Source organism: Aythya ferina, assembly GCF_964211825.1.
Source record: "Aythya ferina genome assembly, chromosome: 7".
In the NCBI taxonomy this organism is placed as follows: domain Eukaryota; kingdom Metazoa; phylum Chordata; class Aves; order Anseriformes; family Anatidae; genus Aythya; species Aythya ferina.
Genome location: NC_140302.1, coordinates 36,625,997 through 36,650,631, shown reverse-complemented (window position 1 = coordinate 36,650,631; position 24,635 = coordinate 36,625,997). Strand labels below are relative to the sequence as shown.

Below are 24,635 nucleotides of genomic sequence, written 5' to 3'. Positions count from 1 at the left end.
AACAAATCAAAACAAACAACAACAAGACCAAACCACACAAACACACACAATTCCTACGGTATTTTGAGCTCATAACAAAGCCAGGGTGCATGCACACAAGAAAGCTTCCACTGACTTAGAGGAGTTTGAAGATGCCCTGGTACTGCCCCTCATCCTGCTCACACGTCCACCTCCTGTGCCAACAAGGGATCAAACCACAGCCTGCAACAGACTGACAGATTTCTGAGATTTGTCACAGTAAATAATCTGGACACTGGTTTTAACCCCCGACTTTAAGGAGTGAGGTTTTGCTTGACTTTACCAGTGGTTCAAAGACTGTTCTGCATTGCTGCTAAGCATTGCTAAAACAGGGTAGGCTTCCTACAAACATGGGCTCTTCCTTTTAACTCCATATTGAGCTTTCACAGCTTCAGTGGTTATTTATGAATCCCAACATTATTAATCGATCTTTTTTCCTTACTGAAAAATACAATCAGCGACATCATCAGCAAATTTGGCAACTCCTGAGCCTGAGACCATTGTCTCCTATCTGAGCAGCACTAACTTTGATCTACGACCTGTCTGCCTTCCCACTCATTCTCTCTGTCTGCTGAACTGTTCCTCTCATGAAAAGCCTTTCATCTCATTTATAAGCAAAATATGGTATTCTTTTCATCATGGTAAAACAATTTGTGGCAGAGTGCTGCTCACACATGCAGTGTATTATAGCTGAGCTACCCAGTGCCAGCATGGGCATCCTACAAACCTGGTGTGCAAACAAGGAAAATAGGCATTGATGCTCTGGGTCAAGATTGGTTTATCTTTTCCTTTTGCAACTTCAGTGTTATTTGCTGAAGTAGAGAAACTGTTTTTTTTTCCTTATAAACATTCATAACCACTTTTCTCCATCTCTGGGTAGCACTACAAAGGCTTCATAATGTTATAATCTTCTAAGATACACTATTGAAATGCTTTGATATTAAAATAAACAGCTGTAAATTATTTTATTATTATTTTAAGAATAGACACCCTTGCTGCGTATTGGCAAATTGAGAACAGAATTCATTGGATGTTCCCTCAAGGAGCAGCTTTGTGCTGCTCACCACTTGGTCACCATTCAAGTCCTAAGCAGTAAAATAAAGTTCATCCAATTTAATCTCTTGAAGTGTTGTGAAGAAAACAGAGAGCGAACTTGTCACACTGCGCAGTTTTGCCGTGATGCTATTAGTTTGTGCTGTCCCCACAAATCGGTCATAATACTTAGCACTTAAAAAATAGGTTATGAACACTCACTGATTAATCCTCCCAAAGACCCCAGGAGATACCTAAAGAGATATTAGCTTCTCTATCTACAGAGAGTGAAATTGAGATAGCAGGGATTAAACAATAAACTGACCCAGTGGCAAAACCGATGTCCTGCCGCATTTCCTAATCCTTTATCATCTGCGCTCTGGCTAAGATTTAAGCTGCTGACAATACCTGAAGCCCTGCTTTAAAGGCAGTGATAGCTCTCACTGCACCAGGAGGCACACTGGCTCGGGAGGTGGGCACCACGGCAGCCTCTTGCCCTGCGCCCCCCCACTTCATGTTCTCCCCACAGAAAATCAGCACTGCCTTCCCAACACCCCCAGCCCCAATTTCAGCAGCAGGGGCTCACACAGAATAAATACTCCGAGTACACCCACTATCCCCCTGCAAGTTTTTTGCTCCCTCCAGTGAGACCCACTGTAAAGTCACTTTGAACTACCTGTCATGAAGCAAAATCCCCACCTGCCATTTCCTACACCAGATATCCAGACCTCCTTATGGGCCTTTGTAAACATGCATCACATACGTATGTACATGTTTATAGAAGTGCACTAACAACCACTCCAGTATTTCCCCAAACTGGCAAAATCTAATTTGTTGCCCAGCCATGTGAAGCCAATTGCCAAGTTTCAGTCAATGATGTGTTTTGCCAATGACTGGCTGCATGACAATGGTGTTTTATAACACACACCAAGAATTACTTAACCAAAGCTTTGTATGGATGCAAGTGCTGTGATGTTACACACAAATAGCACATTATGCCTCCTAAGATTGTAATGTTTGGCGTAGCTGCATGTAACCTACCCTATAAACTCCAGGGTACATTAAGATCATTTATATAGCTGTTTCTCCAGGATAATCCCCAGAAGATGAGATAAATTATATGATTTTCATGTGCAGGAGCTACACCAAATTCTTTTGATTAATCGAAAGCCATTAATGGTAATGGTAATGAGTTTGCCACTAAGAATACTATAAAATATGTAAAGCCTCAATGACTCTCAATAGATCTTGGCAAGTGCCTCATTTAACCTTCACAGCTCATGAAAAACTGTTCGAACTTCTTCGTTTTAGACATGAAAACTATTGATTGTTTACAGCATTGTATGACCTTTTCTGACAAGTCGGAAAAATTATGAGATATCAGGTTGTAATTCAATCACGCAATATGCTCTAAATTATGTTGGGTTTCAGAATGCCGATGCTGTTTCTGCACATTTATTTTAGCTTTGAGTATCATCTAAGGCTTTGGAGAAGATATGTATGAACCCTATTTCAAACTGCAATGCTCCTTGAATGGCCCTGAGTGCAGATAAACTGTTAATATCCATAAGGTATCAGACTTGAAAAGTTACTCTAACGATAAGTAATGATAAGACATTTTGAAAACATCAACTAAATAGCATTTAGCCATTATATATGAAACAGATTATGTATCACATGGACCAAAATCCTATTTCAGAAAATGTGTGCAAAGACATGCCCCGCCTCAAACCACTGGTAACCAGATGATCTCTAGCTAACATGACGTATTATTTAATCTAACAGCATTTGATAATGGTCCACTGAGCCTTGACCCGTTATCCTGGACACTAGCTTCAAACAAAATCTTTTCACTGCTGATCACATAGCCCACAGGAATTCAAGAATTAAAAACATAATGTGACAGCAATTTTTCACCTCCTATGGGATCTCATTTATCTTCCTCCTAATCATATTCTCACTGTTTATTTTACATCAAAGTCTTCTGCTCTTTCATCGTCAGAACTACACCTCCAGTGGTGAGAAAATGTTGTATTTTACTATAGACCTGTAATTACAAGCAATAAGTGACCACTGGAATGGGTCTTTGGGAGCACGATGTTAAAGAAACATTTTAGAAGCTGTTAGAAAAATATTTTGTTGTGGATTCTTTTGGTGTTGAACAGCTCTGTGGATATTAGACATGAAAGACGGATGTTGCTGGTGGTTATCTATGATTTTTTTTGAAAGACAGACCATTTCCCCTACATCAATAGAAAATTTTTGCTTAGAAGTAGCTGACATCTCTGCCAATGTTGGCAGTTGTAAGAGACAAAAGTCAACTCAAAAGTTCCTATATTCTCTAATTGTTTTGCTCTCCAATGGGTCAGTAAGTTTTGCAGAACTCCAGCTCACCACAAGCTCCCCTTGAGGACATCCCACCAGCAGTCACTTCCAGTATGTAAATTCACATTTTCCGTATTTTGCAGAATGCTCGACCCATTTCTAGTGCTATGACTTGTTTGTAACTAATAAGATTTAAAAATAAATAAATAAATAACAAGTGGAAAGTTTTTAGTGTGCCCATTTCAGTGAAGGAATCTCAACTTAAAGAACCACGGGGAAGAAGCAGGTTTTATTCTGTTTGTCAGACCTTTAGTTCTCCGCCTAGCATTTTTTCCAAATTGATACCTATTAAATCAAACTACCATTCCATAAGTGACTCTAATGCTCAAACTGAAGTAGAAATGATGAGAAAAATACATACAGTGGAACATAAATAATGGTAAAAGTTGGAATTTGAGGCCTGTAAGCGACCTGTCAGAGCACCAGTCTTTCACAGAAATGATGAGCAGAATACCTTTTCTGGGCTGTTTTGAGTTAAATGTTTTCATCCACAGATAAGGCTGTTAATGTGAAAGCTTTGCTACACGTACCTAAAAATAGGATTGTAACCGTTTTTCTGTAATGGACATTAAAGTTCTGGGTCTGCTGTACCATGCTGAATATAGACAGCTTTTTTATAGCTGATGGTTTAACAGTAATTGGTCCCTGTCACTCTCACCTGTTTCAGGAGTTGAGATTCCTGACCATCCTGCTGTATAATTTAGAGCTGATTTATAGGAAGAATGACAAAACATTACCAATCTCAGCTGAAACACACTTCCACTTCAACTGGAAAGTTAAAATTTGCTGGAAAAAGGTCATTCAAGTTTGTTTTATTGTGCTCCTTGCCCTCAAATTAAGCCTGCTCTTTCACAGGGGCAAGTCTTTTAGGAATTTCACCATATGCAATATTGAAGAGACCTCAAGCCACTGTGAAGAGCACAGGCTTAATATAAATAACCAGCCTCAGCTCCACATTGCCCAAACCCACTGTACCAGGTCCTCTGAGGAACTAGAATGAGCATGGTTTTTAAAAAGGAGCTATGTAAGTCAATTTTGCCTATAAAAAAGTCTGCTATCAGGCACAACTTTGAAGGTCAGTTCTGTACGGAGACATTTCTAACAATGACTATTTGGTAAGCCACCAAGGTGCTGATAAAATAGTTTAGGAATGTCTTAGGTCCAGAAACTTCATACTGAGAAAGGAAGCATTTAAAGCATGTGCATAATCTTTTTTTTTTTTTTTTCTCACTGAAAAGTTAGGCAAAAGACATGGAAGTGTATATCAACAAAGTGACTTAGAAGAAGTTGGGACTGAATATGTACTTAAAGCAGATTGATTGATTTCACAGGATTTAACCATTTTCTTATAAGGGCTAGGTAATCATTTGGAAAGGCATCAACCTTGCTTAGCTTTGATCCGTGACATAAAAGGACATTATCATAATACCAACCAAGGTTGCAGTCAAGAACTGAGAAGGCATTAGAGTTGGTCCAGGAACTATTTGACCCAAGACTTTCAATTAAGGAATGGGGTGAATGACTATTTGATGACAAGCAATTTCCCTTCACTTTCTCAATCAGCTTTTAACAAAAAGGTTCATAAAATATGCCAGCACAGCTCAAGGCAACACAGCTTGTTGCGTTTCAGACCAGTGAGTTCAGTTTCTGTGAAAGTAAAAATAATGCAATTCACTAAGTTCAAAAACGTGTAATATATGTGGAAGTGGCTGGTAAAGGGGTCATTTACAGCTGTCTGGTGTAATTACACCATAGATATCAAATCCTGGCAGTTTTAGATGTGTACATCTGTCAACCATTTCTGAAGGCAAAAAGTAAACCAAGAGCACTGAGGTGGAGACACCCCAAAGGTAATAATAATAATAAAACAAATAAATAAGTGATAAATTAGAGAGAGAATTTAAAATTTCTGCTTCATATTTTGATATTCGGCATCCCAAGCATGAGCCACCAAGAAAAAATACAATGCAATACTGCCTGTGTAAAAGTCCTAGATCATTTCAAAAGCTGGTGGTTTTGTTTGTTTGTTTGTTTGTTTGTTTTCTTTCTTTCCTTATTTTGGGTGGGGGGAGTGAGGAAGTGAAGGGAAAGAGTGGGCTGGGATATACTCTGGTTTGATTGTTTTAAAACAAAGAAGTCAAGCCCCTGAGCCATCGATCCACTGCCACGTTAAAGGTTATCATATTTACCACCAGGAAGGCACAACCAAGCAATCAATTTCCTAATTACAAAAGGTGCAGTGTATTTCTGCCATCAGATGCAGGTAGTTTAAGAAGCTAATCACAGCTCAGTTAAAAGTTACTGCTCCCAACTGGGAGTGATTGGTGAACACTTCTAATCCATGTACAAATAAAGCAAAGCCATATCATTTGAATGATCAATAAAAAGTATCAATTAGTGTGTAATCTCATAAACAGCATGTGTGACCATCAGCAGAAACAGCACCTTTTATCACTCGTTTTCAGGTAGATTTAAACTCAATGTTGTTTAAATAACTTACAAATATGAAGCTTAGCTGCCAGAATCCACTCGAGGTTTTAATGCCATAAGGAGCAACACCTACTGCTTTTAACTGGATAGTTCATGAGCACAGAAACCTGAAAATAAATTAGCAAAAAAGATAATCTAGTGCCCGAATAGCCTTCAGGCAGATTGAGCTTCAGTTTTAAGCTCCTCACCGGTTCCAAGACTACATGAAGCATTACAAAAAAAAAAATAATGAGTTTAAGCCAGCTATGTTACACAGTGTTACTTTTATCTTCCAGCACTTCACAAAATTATAAATATCCCACGTGGCAACTATTCCTAGAATGAAGTGAAATCCAGCTACCCAAAGCCAGCACACGCTGAGACAGGCTTGGAAGTGCTGTGACTCGCACCTCTGGAAGTTAACGTCCCACAGAAGCTTCTCAATGCCACGCTCAGGCTTGGGCCAGCAGAAGGCATCACCTTCCAGCCTGGCTGCATGCTGTGCACATGCAATAACACCTTTCCAAATCAAGGAGGAGATGCTCACTCAGAAGAAGGTTCTGTTTCTAGGATGAGAGCAGCAATTTGGGCACTTCCAGATAGGGCCAGAAACCAGAGACTGGTCCACACCGTCACATTCAGCCCTCCTGCTCCTTGGGACTAGAGAAGGAAAGGAGAAAAAAGCACCCTGCTATACCAAATTTAAAACAAACACGTATTTCTTTCAATATACCCCCTTTCCTTCTCTCCCTACAAGGATATTATGCTGGAGGTAGGGCAAACTTCACAAACAATTGCAGCAACAACAAGAGACTTTCCTTTCCCTCAGACCATTTTAAACACTAGCTGCAGAAGATTTCTCTGCATTTTAGTGTCAGAAAGTGCATTTTTACTCTCCCTTGCCATCACACAAGCCATAGAAAAGCACCAACCAAATTAAAGCATACATCCTTTAGGAAAAAATGGGCTTGCTTCTGCCTTCTGCAGCCACTCACACCCACAGTGCTGGTACCTGTCAGGATGGGAGCAGTTGCAGCAGCACCCTGGCCATCACCTCCAGTTCAAAGGAAAAACCAGCCAAGGTCTGCTATGAAAAAAAATGGTTTACAGTAAGCACAGGAAATCCTCATTTTATACAGACAAAAAAGGTCATCTTTGCAGACAATTTTTTCCTTTTTTTTTTTTTTTTTTTTTTAAATCTATTTACTTTTGGACTCTAAAACAGAAAACCAAAAGGAGAATGTATGATGCTCAAAAACCACCTCTCAAAGCAGCCAGATCAAAAGCAATACAGGAACAAAGAAAACTTTTGAAACCAGTGACACCCTACAGCTCAAGCGCTGCTCTTTGGGGTGTCCGTCAGGAACACGAGTTCTGTACCATCAGCTCTGAGGGGTGCACACATAATCAGACATAAAACAAAAGTGTTGAATCTATATTTTAATTTTCTTCCATGGCATTTTCTGTTTCTGAAGTAACCCATGTTTTCTGCACCGAATTAACCAGGTATGTAAAGGCTACAAATGGGGGGTTCGGTGCAGAGCAAAGGTAACTGTAGATAATAAACAGGCACATCCCAAACACTCTGGAGAACCCCACAGCATGGAGGAAAAGCAAGCTCAGAGAGAAACACAGCCCCAGGGGCCAGCTCCCAGGAACTTATTTCCTTCTGACTCTTCTCACTGCTTCTTACCTGCAAATAATGGCTTTTTCTGTCAGCTCTGAGCCAAAACCGGGATTTGTCCAAGAAGGGGCTCTGAGCTCAACCTAAACAACAATGGACACAGCACACGTTACAAGAAATGTTTGTTGTCTTTTTGTTGTTTCTTTTTTTTTTTTTTTCTTTAATGCCTTCCACACCAGTGAACAGGGATCTAAAACTCACTCCATTTGCCTTAGTCTGTGCCTACAGACTGACTCCTTCACTGAAATATATCGGTCGTATTTACACCATCACTGCAAACAGACAGGCCTTACAGAAACACCAAGAAGTGAAATGCATTTTCCTATACTTAAATAGATATTTTCTGCTCACAGTGACATCTTATTTGTATGTGGAGTGAAGCACAAAATAGCCATATCTGAATTTCTTGCAGGCAAAAAGTCTGATGTACACCTTTAAAATAGCTTCAACATTTTTAAAACACTACAGAACATGAGGACAAGTCTCTGAAGCTTTAATGTATTTTATTGTAAATTCAGAACTAGGTGGAATGTAGAGCCAGAAAAAAGAAGGAAAAAAAAGTATTACAAGTTGTTGTCTACCTGGGGTATCTTTCCTAAGGCATCTTTCCTAAGACCTAAAAAAGAAATATTTTTTTAATGAACTATAGAACTTATTAAAGTTTTAATAGTATTTAATAATATATATTTTAAAATAAAATGGCCAAAAAATATATATACCTTTGTTCTTTGATTCTCATATGAGAAATGGGATAATATTCAGATGTTTTTGTTCGGGTAGGTAAATCACAGTGGTGAGGCACACTGCACGAGTTCCTCTGGAGATTACTGCCCTGGGTGTGGAGTTAGCTGAACATCTGCCAAGCCCTGGGCAAGCTGCACTGTCCTTCTGCAGTATTGATCAGCGTGCCTATAACAGTGGACCAGGAAGAATATAATTTAAGTAACCAAAGTTACCTACTCTGGCTCTCTCCAGAAGCCTCTCTCAGAACAGTGTGGGTGTTGCCCCTGGCAGTTTGGGACCCTCAGCTGCCCCCCACTTCAGGTGGCCAGACCTGGAGGCGATGCCCAGCCCCAGCACAGGGCAGCAAGCTGCAGGGAAGGTGTGCTGCTGCCTCGGCTCTTGCCACCAGCACCGGTGCCTGTCTGATCCCACCAACACCTGCTCAGAAAAAAAAAAAAAAAAAAAAAAAAAAAAAAAAAAAAGTTGCCCTCCAAAACCAGCACATATTTTTTCTGATATTTTAGCTCAAGTTAGACCCTTAGGTCATTGGGCATATTTTAGCAGTGTGGTAAGACATACTGGGGACAGAGAGGGACTCTTTTGTTCACAAGTAGCATCAAGAGAGGCTTAACAATGCCAAGAAACTAAACTTTTAGAAATCTTCCTTCCAAACTCAGCTGGCTCTTAGAAAAGCAGACGTACTTGTTGCCCTGATTTCCACAATGCTCCTGACATAACTTGCTGCTAAGGGACTAAAGACATCAGCCACTCCACTGACAGAGCAGAATAAATCCAAAGGTGGGGAATTAAACAGGATGGCACAGCATTAGTGTCAGAGAGGCTTTGTCAGCATGAGACTTTTCTGTTTAGTTCAGGGACAATAGATTCTCTCCACCTTTTCACTAAGAAATTACAATGCAGATTTCATAACTGAAGTAAATCTGGTGTTAAAAAAAGTACATTTCCTAGACAACTATAATTAGTGACATCTTAGGCAACAGGAAGTAAAAAAACAACCAAAATATAATAATAATAACAACAGCAATAACAACAAGTCTTTTCATAATTGTAATGCAGACCACTGTTTAGGATTAGTGCTTCTTTATTCAGGGACTATTCCAAAACCTCCTGAAGCCGACAGGACCTTCACACTAACTTCAGAAGGCTCTATCCAATTCTATTGAGCAGCATAAGAAAATGTAAATCAAAGAAATTGTGGGAACTTAAAGGTACTTAAGTGAAATACAGGAAGTTCATTCAGAGCCCAGAGCTCCCTGCACAGCATTTGTTTTAACTTCTAATGTTGTGTCATCTTGTTTAATGAACAGGAATCATAGTTAGCCCTACAATAGGAGGAATTCACCGACAAATTATTTAGGAAAAATAAAATCTTTCAGCTTATATTATCTTAATATTTCATTAGAATTTCTAACAGAAACTCCCTCGCATGGAAAACAGCCTCAACTCAATGAAAAAATATGTGCAGAAAATCTTCCCCAAGCAGTATAAACAGAGGTTTAGGATTGTTCTGAATTGAGAATGATATTCATTCACTCCATTTGCTTTGAAAATACAGCCATAACTAATTTTTAAACTAAATTTTATTCTGAGAGATTTTTATGGCACAAAATTATTTGGAGTTACACCTGAACAAGATGGCTAAAATAGTCCCTTGAATGACACTTTGAACAGCTGCTCAACCTCACAAAGGGAATCAGAGCACCATCCTGGTCACACCTCACCCTCATTAGGAAAATGACCTCACAGGACTGTTGCTTGCTCATGGTTGCAAAGCAGAGCTGGGGAAGGAAAGGTTCCTTAGGTGGGATCCTTTGCACAGGGAAGCCAAGGAACTGACTTCATTTTGAAGGTGGCCTAATGGGGCATCCTTTAACGAGAGGTGACAGTTCTGCTGAACCAGACATCCAGCTCAGCACCCTTAACAGGCAGCAGCTCTGCCAGAGTCCTCAAACATAAAACTGAGAAGCAGAGGAGAAAAGTGAATGCTAATTATTAATTAGTAGAGCTTAAAGCAATTATGTAACTATCAGTGGAAAACTAAGACAGATACTTGACAAAATCAGACAGAGAAGGATACAGAGTGACAGAATGCAGGGCCAAACCTGACAAAAGTGTCAGCTCAGACTCCAGGGAAATTACACCTTTCACGTCCATTTACATTTGATGTAACAGGGAAGTACAATAAAGAAGAAGAATGACTCAGTCCCGCTGAAGGAACTCAACATGACGTGCGTTCTGCTTCCAGGCATCCACTCCACAATTATTTTAAATCACTGGCATCTTTGTGGCACAAATGAAATATATGAACATTGGAAATTAATGTGTTGAAAACCATGAACCTATTTGATTTCTCTCAGTTCACTCCTGCACTTCAAATCTTGGACAGAGTACTCCAAGCCCCAGCCTTCTTCAGTTAAGAATTGGCTGTGGGTGGCCCAAGTCGCTCACAAGGACTTTTCTATGCAAATATTGAAGGAATTTGGCTTGTACTTTCCAGAGAATCCTTTGTCACCCTATGGCATAAAGGGAGACCAGCAGTAACATCTCAGGAAGAGCAGAGCTCTCCTCCATGCCCTTTACACATTGCTTACAGCACACCAACAGCTTGTTGTGGGGTCATCCAGTCCAGATTCTTCCTCATGGGTTGAGCATCAGGAAAATTACCCACTTTCTTATTTTGCATCATCCTATTTTACTGTATTCACAACAAAAGGTTTGCAAAAATAATAAGTGATTGCAGAGCTCAATTTTCTTCCATACTGAAAAATTTCTGTCTTGCTCTCAACATGAATCAAATTTGCAAGGACATACAGGGACAAACTTTCAAGGCACAGTCCAGACCCATGTACATGTATGTCTCAACAGAGACATTCCACTGTATTGTACACAAGCAGGTATTAGAAATTGCTCATCCAAAGTGAACTAAACCTAACTTCTGCACAGAAACCAGGCTGTGCGTGCATTTCTTGTATTTTCCCCCATATTCTGTGAAAAAGGAAAAAAGTAGAATTGAAGTATTCTCCAAATACCAGCAAATCTGTATTCTGTATGAGGTACAAGGCACTCCATGTGACTGATGTCCGAACTGAACATCTCAGAAACACAATGTTTAAGATGGAGCACAGCACTGGAAAACAAATGCCAGACTTCTTGATGCTGGAGATATTTTTCCAAGTAAAACTCTTTCTGAGAGGTCAATTTAAAATCACTTCATGTTTTTATCTTGGCATTCAACAGCAAATAAAATATTACCAACCTAACTTCTGAAGTATTCACAACTGCACGGTGAAAGTTTGAAGTCTGTTATCGCAGGCACTTCTTGCCTTCCAAACTGAGGGCCCTGTGCTGCTCAGCTGCTTTCCTGGCAAGCTGCAGTCAGGGCTTATGCAGGCAAAGGCCATCTGCACACCCTTCTTACCATGCTAATAAGAAGAAGATATTGGGAAATATCTTTGGTCTGGGAAAAATAAAAAAAAATTTTTCACTGCCTTTTAGGAGTCAAGAATAGGAAGAAAGCTACAAGACTCCTAATGCCACACATTAACGTGGCTGACAAGGATCCTGACACTATGAATGAGGTCTCTGTTTTCATGCTAGTAGCCATCAGGAGGAGCAATTGTTTTCTGACATAGTATTGTTTCATTAACAATAAAGGAAATTAGGAAACTATGAACTTTACTTCCTCTTTTTTTTTTTTTTTTCCCCCCCCATCAACTTCATCTCAGCTACTTTCTAGCACTTTTCCTGCTGATCTTCCAGACTATCCTTTCATGCCTTGGAAGAAAGAGACATTTCAAGACAATTTATTTTCCAGTCATTCCAAGCAGTCTCCATCTTTGCTTAACTGAAAAACAAGACACTCGGGAAAACAGACTTCTACCTGATACACCTCTTGTCCTTAAAGGTGTGAAACTGCTGAAAGTGTCACTGTACTTTGGGTCTTGTGCATGATGCAGTAGCACAGGACAGAAAGCTGACCCTAGCAGCAGAATAGAGCTTGGAAGCCCAGCCAAGATGCCTGCTTGATCAAAACCCCACAAGTTCTGCAGAACGAGATGCTTTGGAAACCTTTCCTTACCCTGACAGGCTGAAACAGAAGAACCTGTTCCCAGCTCTTACTAAGCATCCTGAATTTTCTAAACTCATTTTTATAAATATATTTCAGGGAAATAGAAGTATTTTACCCTAAATTTCAAAGCAATTAAGGCATATTGCAATAAACATTTATTTTAGGCTTTGATTAATGGTTTAATCAGTTCAAATGCTATTGATAAAAGAGCCAAAAGAAAATGGCAGTGAGACACAGACAACCTGGAAGGTAGAAGTGAGGAGAAGAAAAAAGTGTGGTCCAAACAGAGGGAAGAAAAGATAATTGAGGAAACTGTGCCCCTCGGGCAAGACTGGCCCACCTGCCCAAGCTCTTACAAGTACAGGAGGTGAAGGAGGAAGAGGTTTTCATACTGTTGTCATTAGCACGTGTCTTCTGCTAATCTGGGATGCAGCCCTCCCACCAGCATCAGCAGCAATCTGGGCATGGGCAATATTTCAAAGGACATCTTAAATGTTCTGGACCTTACATCTGCATGGACAAAGCAAGAATCAAATGACAAATATCAGGCATTGATTTCCATGTAATAGCACCAGGTAAACTTCCTTTAGTTTCTAAAAAGACAGCAAAATGCCACAAAATTACACAATGAAATTTAAATTGCACTGAACTTGCATTAATGTTTTTAAAAGAAATCATATCCAATTAAGCAACCTACATATTGGTTTTTAACTAACAATGGAAGCGTTCAAAATCTGAGCACAATGTGAAGTACTTTCCTTTCTCCTATTGATAAGGAAGACAAAAGAAAAAGTGTCTTCTACTACAGTATTAGACAGCAAACGTTGCCTTGTACAAAACAAACTATTCAATTATGTTGTCAGGTGTGACAACAGCAATCAAGTTGTAAAGGCTGAATAATCAGTAATTTCTAATGAACAAGGCAAATTATTTCTTACAACATGAAATAAAAAATATTTTACACTATACATAAAAACCACAAATGGGTGCTACTAAAATAAATAAATCAAACATGGGAATTAATTAAGTTTGAAGGAGGGGCTTATGACTTCTCTATACAAATACTATGACTACAACATTGCCTCAATTTTTTTGTTTTGTTGGATTATTGAATTATTATTTTTTTTTTTTTTTGCTAATGTCAGACAGACTCTAGTTCGCACAGCAGTCAACATCAGCAGTTACTTTATAAAGGTTTACTGAGAATTTATTTTCAAATCTATCCAAAGATTACACATCAACATTTTAGTCTCAATGATTTTAATAAAATCACCTAGGAAGTTCTTTCATAAATTTCTTACACGAGGAATTACATTTTACAGTCTTGCAGACAAACCAAAAAGCTACAAGAAAGCACGTGGCAAGGATGTATTAGAAACACGCATAAATCAAGAAGTTCTGCTCGATCCGTATTTTGCAACATATTCCTTTTCTAGATATCTCCATAATAACAAACTTCCTCAGAACCTCTGCAAGCTGAGAGAGACGAGCTTGTACAGATTTTTCCAAAAAGTTTGTTTTAGAGGATGATACTTTTTAAATATCAGTAAAAAAAAAAAAAAAAATAATAATAATAATAATTTTTTTTTTTTTAAATGCATCCAAAATCTCAAAATCTGGAAATCACTCAAAGAATGTCAGTAATTAGGTTTTCAAGGGTTTTAGACATTAGAAAGTTGAAACCCCAGAAGCACCGTGTACGTTAAACAATAAAATTAGATGAGAGAGAGGAAGAACCATCGTACGCTATCTAAAAAGTACCTCGTCAATTACCAAAAAGTGTTCATTTCATAGTCAAGATTTTTTGACAACTGAAGCAATGCTAGTCATCAGAAATCTCATCTTTCAACAATTTCTAACCCATCAGCCTGTGCTTGCAATAATCTGCACCCACAGGGGTTTAATGTTTCATATTTGTTTTGGCACTAAATGAAGAGAAACCTCTTACTGCTTCAATTACACCAGTGTCATGAACATTAGCACGCAATAACTGAGCAGTTAAGAACTTTATGAATCAAACAATATTTGAGAAATACGTTTTTTTAGTTATGGCTTCTGTAACCTGAGAAATTCAATAACTCTGTGGAAGATGTTATGAGTATAGATGCTCCCTTTCTGACATGTTGCATATATGACTGAAGTTAAAAACAATATTGTTTCCACAGATGCAACGTATCATTGAATAGTGTTCTTATGAAAAGGCTGTAATACAAAGTTTACAGAATTGGACCGTTAACGTATTAAATTGTAAACATATTTTTTCCTTTTTTTTTTTTTTTTTTAAATGTATAGATTTGGTTATTTCAAAGCCAACTTCTGTTGCAAGCACAGGGGCTAATACATGCTAAGAAATGTTTTAGAGTTATCAAAACAACTTTTAAGTTCCACATTTAATGGTATTTTTTGCAGTGCTCTTCTGAGACAATCTCAGGCTGAGTTTATCAACAGAGAAGATTACAAGAGATGGTTTCTTCGACCAAGGGCCTTCCCCAAAGCCAGCAAAGCTCTGCTAATGTCCCTTCCATTTCACAGGATCTGTGACACTGCCAGGGAAAGGCACTGACGGATTCAGTTGGACTTGATGATCTTAGGGGTCTTTTCCAGCCTAAGCGATTCTGTGACTCAGATATCTGACGGCCTGAATGGCTGCTCTGCCTGTCACCAGTGCTCCCTTCACAGCTATCGATCGGGATCATGACTCCTTGCTGCCAGCAAGAGCAGCGCTTGGTCCCTGGTCAGGACCCTGCCTTCAGCCACTGCTGAGCCGGCCTGCAGCTCTGTTTGTTGGAACTCAGAGTCAAGCAAAGACTAAAAATTGCAAGGCCAACCTACCTCAGCTGAAGGCATGTGGCTTTCTGACACGTCTGATGTATGGTAAGGAGGGCACCTGCCCTGCTCCAGAGGCCTGGCCACCTGAAGACAGTGCCGCCCGGCTCCTTGGGAGGAAAGTCCAAAGACGAAGCAGTCTGCAGAAAAAAAAAAAAAAACATTTTGTGGAGAGTTAGGATGCGATAACACGTAAGGCACTTCCCTTACCTGTTCCCACAAGGGACTGCAGTAACTCCTACTTAATTCGACTAATTCATTATACAAGTTACACTACTTCACACAGAACAGCTGTAAATAGGCTGGGCTATGCTATGCTTAATGCACTTCGCTATCAGTACATGATTCTAAAAAAAAAAAAAATAATTGAGAAACTAATTATGCCACCATTTGTTTCACTTCACTGCATTTATTTTTCACTTTAATTTTACTAAATAACATCCTCCACACACCTCAGTCTCACTCTTCTCAGATCAAGAATAGTTAAAAGTGTCGAAACACATTCCTTTCATTTTCTGTATTTATTTTATGCATCACAAAGCATGATGCATCTTTAAAGCCAGGACATTTCAAGGATCTAAAAAAAGACACAGATCGCCTGCCAAAATTCACACCATTATTTTTATTTCACCAAATAATCATCTGCAAGCAAATCATCATAGGCTAGCCTCTCCAGAGCAAGTTATGCACATTTACTAAGCTAGCATATGCAAACAAACAGAGTTACAGTTTTGACTATGGCTAGAAAAACACCTTTCATGATGCTTTTAACAGCTTTTTATTATTTCTTTAGCTATTGCCTTGAAACTGGAACTTTTGTTATGTAAGATTAAGCTATGTGGTACTACATACCTATAGCACGTCAGCAGTTAAGTTGTTTTTTTTTTTTTTTCTACTGTTTCTAAATTCAGGTCTTCACTAGTAATCATAAGGTTCAAAAAATTATAACACCACCAAACCCCTCACATGCCAATCCTGAAGAAATAACATTGCTAAACGAGATGCACTGCTCAGCTCAGAAAGTGAGATTTGCTCTCCCTCTAGAGTTCTGTCTGCATGCGCTGTAACCTAGTGCTGCTAGCTAGCAGAGCTGTTCTGCTAGCACTACTCTTGTTATTCTTTTTCACTCAAAAGAAGTTGTGACCTTGAAAACAACCCTTTTTCATTAAATCCTATGACAAACACTTTGTCTAGCCTTGACCGCAAGCCTAAACTCCTCTTGGATACATTACAACAGTTTAATATAACAGCTGCAGGCAAACTACCTGCAGAAGTTGGTATTGATTTATATTGTCTCAGTACTCATTACCTTTAGGTGAGACTTTCTCTTCACTTTTGGCTCTGTGATATAATGGAGAGAATTCACCCCAAGCAGCCATATAAAACCTTGCATAGCTCTACAAACAAACCAGATCATGAATTTGAATAATGTGGGAATGAAAAGCGTTTGCTTTGTGCCCAGTGAAATAGATGACACCCATGCATGCAGGAAAAATCTGTAAGGCAAACACCTGCCCAGTACCAGAGATCTGATCTGAGCGGCTCACACAAAGTTTGGCTGCCAGGAGTTCAGAGCTAACCTTCGAGCTGACAGGCACACACTGCCCTGATCCTGGCACTTGCTAAATGTCAAGGATTATCTCATTTCCATTTTGATGAATAATGTACAGAAAGGCAAACACTCCTGCGTGTACTCATGTGGGAATGCAGCTGCAGGAATTCAGCAGGTTGCGTGCGCTGGACCAGAAGGAGATGGAGGTGTAAGAAAAAGGGATGACTCGAGGGTCATGGACTCTGCTGCCTTTTAATGCTTCAGTTCTCCCTTTCTGTTGGAAGACAACAGGCTGAAATAACTAATTAGAGTAGATTCCTGCTTGATTCTCCAGTCCTCACAGCTCTGTTGTTCTGCCACCAAGCGAGAGGAGAGGCAGTGGTGTTGGCGGCAGAGGGATGTTGGGGGCTCAGAGCTGGCAGCACAGGCTGTCCCTCACCCCAGCACCCCGAAAACCCAGCAGTCCCTCACCCCAGCCAGGGATTAGGAGCAAGAATATACCCGCTCTTACACACACCTCTGTCCCAAAAGGGGCACAAACAATGCGTGGCACGTCTTCTGAAGGTCAGACTTTCATTTGCATGCAAGAACTCAGGTTAGTAGTCCTAATAAAAGCTGCTAGCTAGGTCACATTTGGGCTTTTGCTTTACGTAGAGGGAAAAAGGGAAAAGAAAATATCTACAGAGTCAAAACAGCTAAAAGGAGGTTTTATGCCTATGATTTCTGACTAATGTGCTGGTAAAATGACATGAGAAGCCCAGAAAAACAATCAACACTGTTTTCTAGGATCTATTTTCCCTTGTTTTCCTTGTATTCTGCTCCATGCAGGATGGAAGCAGCAGCAGCAACCCATGGCTGGCTGCACATCACTGCCTCTATAAATTCCCCTATAGCTACTCCATAATAAAAAAGGGAGAAGACAGACAGGTATGGTAGCTTTATAGCAGCAAAAGTTTGTCTACATTACTAGTGGAGAACTTTACCTTCAAATATGCAACTATTATTTTTTTCTAAAGAAAAAAAGAAAGCTTTAACAAGACCTACATACAGAGTCTGATCTTTTAAATTAGAGAACAGAAGAATTCTAGGTATGTGCCAGAGACACAAAAGACCCCTCTTTTCTTACGGAGCTCCTGGGCTCAGTGGCAGCTCCTGGGCTCAGTGGCAGCTGTAGTGCACAGCACTGGTGCTGAGCTGCCACAGCAAACTGCAGCAAACCCCAGCAGCAAGGCTCCCTCACAACATGCCTCTGGCCAGACCTCCTGTCCTACTCTGACTCGTCCTAACACCCGCAAGAAACAGAGGGAGCCATCGCAAAGACTTCTTGGCTGCTTTGCTCTCCTTCTTTTCATATATTCTCACTCCTGTGAATGTCATTATTACAGAACACAGCACAATGGCCGTGACCGCTCGCTTTTCTGAAGCACACTCCATCACAGACTGTTGTGTAGTAGCAAGCACCCAGATCTGCAGGATTTTCTTGATTTGATCAATCACCAAAATTTGACCAAATTGTCTTCCCGTGTTTGTTATGGTTTGCTGCACACAACACAAAAGTTTACCTCATTTATCCCTCTGTCAGTTAGTGTCTCAGTTACACAGGAATTTCAATGTCCAACTCCGTATCCCTACAAATGCAAAGACATTGCAGGCACATGGTGAGTCCTAATAGACACATCTTGCTTAATTTGGCAGACTTTAAACACAGCAAACGATGTGCAAACTGTTGCTAATGGGCAAGACTTAAGACTTTATACAAACCCTCTGTGAAGATGTTATGAGTTTTGCAGTTTTTCATCTCATCTCCTTAATATTGCTTTTTTTTTTTTTTTTTTTTTGAAACGAGCTGAATTGCATCAGTCAGTGCGGTCCTTACTTTAACAAAATTTCTCAGACAATATAATTCTAAATCCACAGTAAGGAGCTCACTGAACTGGATGGGTTTTGGACAAAATGCTGTAATCGAGTGAAATACTGACTGCAGAACCAAGTGGCACCAAATTATCTCCTCTGGCTCCCTTACTTCAAGGGGAATTTTGCCCACAAACTCAGTGCCTGAGATCTGTTTTTCTAGCAATACGCTCTGGATTTAAAAGGTTTATATTAAGTCCTATTAGTAATGCACAGCTATACAATCAGTGCAAATTTGACTGAATGCTTCTCATATTGGGGATGGGAAGTTGAAATCATTTTGCTTATCTGATTATCTCAGCGTGCGTTCAGTCAGAGGGGATTTGGTCTTCTACAGAACACATTCAGCGTTATTTTTCCGTTTTGTTTCTCTGCCTCATGTCTCTTTTGCGAGGAAACTGATAGTATAAATCAAAATAAAAATCTTTCAGTACTTCAAGGCAGCAGCCTGGGAGCGAGGCAGGACTGCTGCAGCACACATTTACATTCATTAGAAGTCCCTCAAACTGCATCTGAAAGTTCACAGCCCAGATTTGCCGAGACTTTAATGCATGCAGTTCTCTAAAAGGTCCATTAGCAGCAAAGGCAGCGTTGGCTTAGCCACTTAGCAGGCAGCGAGCACGCAGCAGCCTTTGAAGCACCCGATATCTGCGCGCACCGGGGCGCTCAGAGCTACGGAGGACAGGCATGGCACGTTATTTATTTATTTATTGCAGGCATTTCGTTATCCTGGCACGGATAACGAAATGATGATTTCAAGTGAGGGGGGCACACAGTGTCAGCGTTGGCTTAGGCTGACTACACACTCAGACAGACCAACAGCTCTCCCACAGCACGTTTTGCCTGCCAGGAAGCTGCTAAGAGACAAGATTTTATCTGGCTCCCTCTCACCTACCTGGATGGTCACGGAGGTTGTGTGTTGGGCTGGACAGACAGGAGATGGGTGGAGCAGAACAGTCTCTCTGAGGTTTCCCTGAGCAGTGAGCTTTGTGCCACGGCCAGGAGCACATCCTCAAGCTCTATTAATCCTTGTCTTAAGCTCCTTTGTAATAAAAGTAATGTTTTTCAAGATGGCACAGATACTGCTCAGAACTTCTGTAAATTGTTTTACATTTGAGATGATTTCTGGAGGAGGAATTATTTTTAATTTCTCAGTGGACACAATATTGGACTTCTCTCCTAGATCCTGGGGACAGATCTCTTCAGACCTTTCTAGGTATTCTCCTTAGATTACTCTGGTGATATCCTCACTCAGCCAAGGCCCATCAAGACCACCAACCTCTCCCCAGGGGTGGCCAGTAGCACAGTACTAGACACGTAGGGAAGGAAGAACCAGCAGCCATGCAAAGAAGTCCTGGCTGTAACACCACAGCTCCCAGCAACCAGCACTTTAACGACACCCTGAATCCAGTCTACCATGCTCAAAACCCACAGATAAACATAGCATTACTCTAACACCTTTTTTAACCTCAGCACAATTTTTTGGCAGTGACTTTTGCATTGTTCTCTATGCTAAGAAGTAATTCTATTTTATCTGATCTGAAGCCAAATGGCAAAGTAATGCAGGGGCTGGATGGGACAGAGCTTGCAGTCGCGGCTGCCTTTGTGCTGCCACTGCCCTGTGCTCGCTTCCCTGGGCTCCCAGCCAGCTCCTAATGAGCCGGGTTTTGGAGCAGCACTCTGATACCACATATGGGAAAACAGCATAAAACTCCAGGATAATTAATATTTAGAGTACATGCTCTTTTAAATCCACAGATGTAGGAGCACGTTATGAACAAAAGGTACCAAAGCCATTTGAGACGCGCTGGGAGAAAAAAACAGGTCTACCAAACCGCTCGGGCAGCCACTGGAAGAGCCAGGGAAAAAAATAAATTAAAAAAAGAGCACCACTGCCGCTGATAATATCATATTCATCAGGTAAATTCCTATGTCACAGGACATGAACATAAGCTTATATTATCCTTTCCAGCTTGAGATACCTACCACATCTTTGCCAGAATACACAAGGCAAAAGCCCAGGACTACATTTCATAAAGCAGGTCTGCAGTAATCCTTTTATCTAAGGAGGGTGAAAAGCTCTCAATTTGTAATACAGGCATAGATTTAATGACAAAATGGATTTCCATCAGAAGTTTCTAAAGATTTCTAGAGGTCTTTGAGCATTACAGAGAGTTTGAAATAAGCTAAAAAAAAAAAAAAAAAAAGTCTAGCCTTTTTTTTCCTCTCTCCTTCCTCTATCCCAGGCACAAGATAGTAATCACAGAGCATATAACTTTCCCTTCGGAAAATATATGCCATTATGTAAGAGTCTGTGAATAAAGAGTTCAACACATCTCTATTTCATAAATGTAATCTCCTAAAAATACAGCAAGCAGTAGAACAATAAAAAAGATACTGCCTAACCAATATCAAACCTCAGATTTGATTTAGCAATAACTAACACAGTACTGCAGTGACCTTTAAAACTATCCTGCCAAGAACTTCTTATACATAAAGAAAAAAAGACGACAGTACAGAGAAACATTATGGTGGCAAGTCTCTATAGCAGTAATCAACACAATATAGATGTTCATGTGAAGGAAAGGCAATTTGGCTTAACATTACTGAAGCCACACCATTTTCTAACACCTTAAAAGCTTTTCTAACTAAAAAAGGCTCTTAAACTGTCAGGTGCTGGATACAAACCATCTCAATCAGAAACACTAATCTCTCGTGAAATAATTTCTTTGGTAAAAGTAACTTTCAAGACTGCTGTTAAAAACTTAATAATTATTATTATTTTGTATCTTTTTTAATGAAGTCTTATCAGAAACATACAAAATTTAAACTGCATGTGGAAAATCTGTATTTTTGAAGAAGCATTCAGGCGTTTCCACAAGCTCCTCTGTGTACAGTTATTTACAATGTGGGCTTAATTACAGCATTCTGCTAACTCAGTTTTCAACCCTGAGGTTATATAATACAAGTTGAAATAAATGGATTTTAATATAGGAATTTGAAACTGTGACATACAAAAATAATTAAAAAAAGCAATAGAATAAAATATAAATTCACCTTTCTTAACAAATTTTCAGTACTTGTAAATTGTCCTTAATGTATGAGGAGGTGAAAAGACTCCATTAAATCTAGCACGTGATATTATTGCAGTCACATCATGAAATAAAGGTGCATTTGATCTACTTATCAACTATCACACTTATTTGATCTACTTATGTACTATCATACTTATTTCAGTAAGATGAGATTTCAAAAGATATACCTAAATACCAAGTGAAATATTTTACACAGAAACTGGTTTTAGTTAGACTAAGAATACATTTTTTGTGAATAAAAACGTTTGGAGAAATTTAAATCAAAAACAACAAAATTATCCTGCATTTTCAATGTCTTTTTGCATTAGTGTTTACAAAAATTTTGCTGGAAAAATTAAAAATAAAAATAAGAAGAGGGAAAGCATTTGGGTCCTTCACAAAAGAGACCTATAATCTTAGCTATTAATTTTCCACCAGCAGCATAACTAATTACTTCCATATCTGCCAACCCAACAAAGCAAGTGAATTTATCATGCCACCCTGATCAGAACAGGGTCAACAATAAGGCTGAGAGCAGATCAAACAAAACATATAGAAAACTTCAAAATAAAGCTTAAAGATTGCATAGCTAAATAAAATAATGAAAGAAAAGATGTAAAGAGAGTGGCTGATTGTCAGCTACTTTTGAAATTCAGGATACACTTGACAGGATAGAGTACGCATGCTAACATTATCTTATTAATGTGGTTTAAAAAAAAAAAAAAAGGTATCAACATATCAGATGAAACTAATAAAATGGCACTCAACTGGGCTTAATGCTGAACTGAATCATTACAGAGGTTGATTAACAAACTGAGGAAAATATGCATTCAAATTCAATTCTTCAATAAAAGCTTCAGTGCAGAAAGGTTCCTGGAGTCCCAGGCTCACTGCTTTTCACAGGCTACAAAAGGAGCCACACCAAACACACCCTGAATAGTACTAACTCAAGGGGATTTCTCCAAGAAATATACATGGCATAGAGCTCTCGAAGGTAAGAACAGCAGCACGAGCCAGGCCACTGATCAAGACATACACAAGACTTTCTGTAGTATAAAAGCAGTTCAAAGCAGTTCCAATTTAAATGAAAACAATCCTGAAGTTGAGAAACGGCAGGGTGCATAAATAACTCTAGAGGATGCACGACCAAATTAAAATGAGGATCAAAGTAAATTTCTCTAACAGTGGGATACACTCATGAAAAATATTCAGTTCAGCTCCTTTTTTTTTTTTTTTTTCCCTTAAGAATATACAGTTCAGTTTAAAACTGAATATACAGTTCACTATAAAAAAATATGTGGTCAGCCTACAGACATCACCCAGCTCAGAAGGTTCCAGCTGCACCTTTCTGAAGTATCTGATTGCTGTTGCACTGCCAGATATTTGCATAATGAGTTATTAAAACCTGGAAACCTAAAATGTTCAACTCCGGTTTAATATTCAGCCTACTAATGATAGTCTAGAAACAATATACACACGTACATTTATGCACATCAGGCGATGATTACACATGCAGCATACATATGTCAAGTGCAGCGTATGCCAGCTTCTGAAGACTGGATGTCAACAGTGAAATGAAACAATTTACAATAAACATATATATTTATTTATTTTTAAGTCTATTGGTGCAGAATAGACAGAGTGTATAACCAACCTTGTGCTCTTTCTTTAGGAAGCCACTGGTGCCAGTGCCAAGAACAGGGAAGAGGCCTGGAGGCACCTTGGTTCCTTCTCCATTGGGCAGGAACATATGTGACATAGGACCTCTCCTCTTGTACAGGTACCTCTCCTATTATCCTGCACACAGTAGAGCCAGTGATTACACGTGGCACTTTAAATGAGCTTCACATAAGTGATGGACATCCAACTATGAGCACTTTCTGACAAGTACGATCTGAAAAGAAGAAGGATAATAAGCCTCGTGCGCGTATAAAGATTATCAACGACACACACAAAGCAAGATTCATCGTGTGTAAAAACTTTTGCCTCAAGATTTGACTGCTGCTTCCCCAAGGACAAAAAGCCCCAAAGTCTGTCTTTGTCACAAGAAGACAAAAGGTCTGTGTCTGCCTCTCATCGGTTTAGTGGCTGGTGTTGTCAACAGGAAGGTTGGAGAACCAGCAGGTAACGAAGCACACGAGCAGAAAGCAGTTAGCCCAGCTAAGGCTTGTATTAGTCTCTGCAACAGACCAGTATATCACTGAAAGAAATACATAATCACACCATATCATGTAGGTGTGTGCACTAATATGTGATATTTAGTGGAAGGCAGGGTGTATTGTCTCTGTTAAGGAACCAATAAATGCAATTGCCTATGTAATGCAAGCATCAAGGTGGTGCTGTGTTGAGTATGATATACTTTAATGTCCTGTAAAGGCTACCCATGCTAAAGCAGCTTCCTTGGATAGATTAAAGGGGTCAAACTATGTTTTTCAAGATTAACAATAACACTGTGGAACCAGTGACAATATAATGCTGAAGTATGGCAAGCTTAACTTTTGCTGACTAAAGAAGGTAATAAAAAGCCAGTAAGGTACGTAGTGTCAGCTGATGAAGATTACAGACATGTAGCCAAAGGAAGCAGTTCTCATGGTTCAGAGAGCTATCCAAATCAAAGACCCACTTATTTTGCTTGAATCTCCTCATTGCAACTGCTATGCACTGCAGTAACAGTCCTTGATGAAAGGTGGGGTGATGTTTTACAGACAACACCAACAGTCTGTCCCTTACATCTCTTAGAACAACACCATCTCCTGATCCTGGGAGACTTGCAGCTTCTCGGGGCGGGAGCATGCCATGCCAGTGGGGCAGCACTTGTATTTGCAGATGTTCCCCATCCCTGCATGTTCACTGGGCTCCCAGTTCTTGTCC

General features: G+C 39.6%; 1 protein-coding gene across 9 annotated transcripts in view; it reads right to left on the bottom strand.

Moving 5' to 3' along the window:
• Positions 1–24,635, bottom strand: part of LOC311439968 (uncharacterized protein) — a 42,463-nt gene that overhangs the window by 12,778 nt on the left and 5,050 nt on the right. For 2 of the 9 annotated variants that reach the window (XR_014695117.1, XM_084526314.1), the window contains exons 3-4: positions 23,419–23,561; positions 15,234–15,367 (exon numbers count right to left, since the gene is read on the bottom strand). Coding sequence is in view for 2 of the 9 variants with exons in the window: in XM_084526314.1 (XP_084382440.1) it covers positions 15,234–15,367; positions 23,419–23,561 (277 nt within the window). In the remaining 7 variants the exon portion in view is untranslated. Of the gene's footprint in view, positions 1–7,597; positions 7,672–8,074; positions 8,205–8,307; positions 8,498–12,522; positions 12,912–15,233; positions 15,368–23,418; positions 23,562–24,635 lie in introns of those variants that run through there. The other 7 variants (XR_014695119.1, XR_014695122.1, XR_014695120.1 and 4 more) reach the window with 7 other exon arrangements.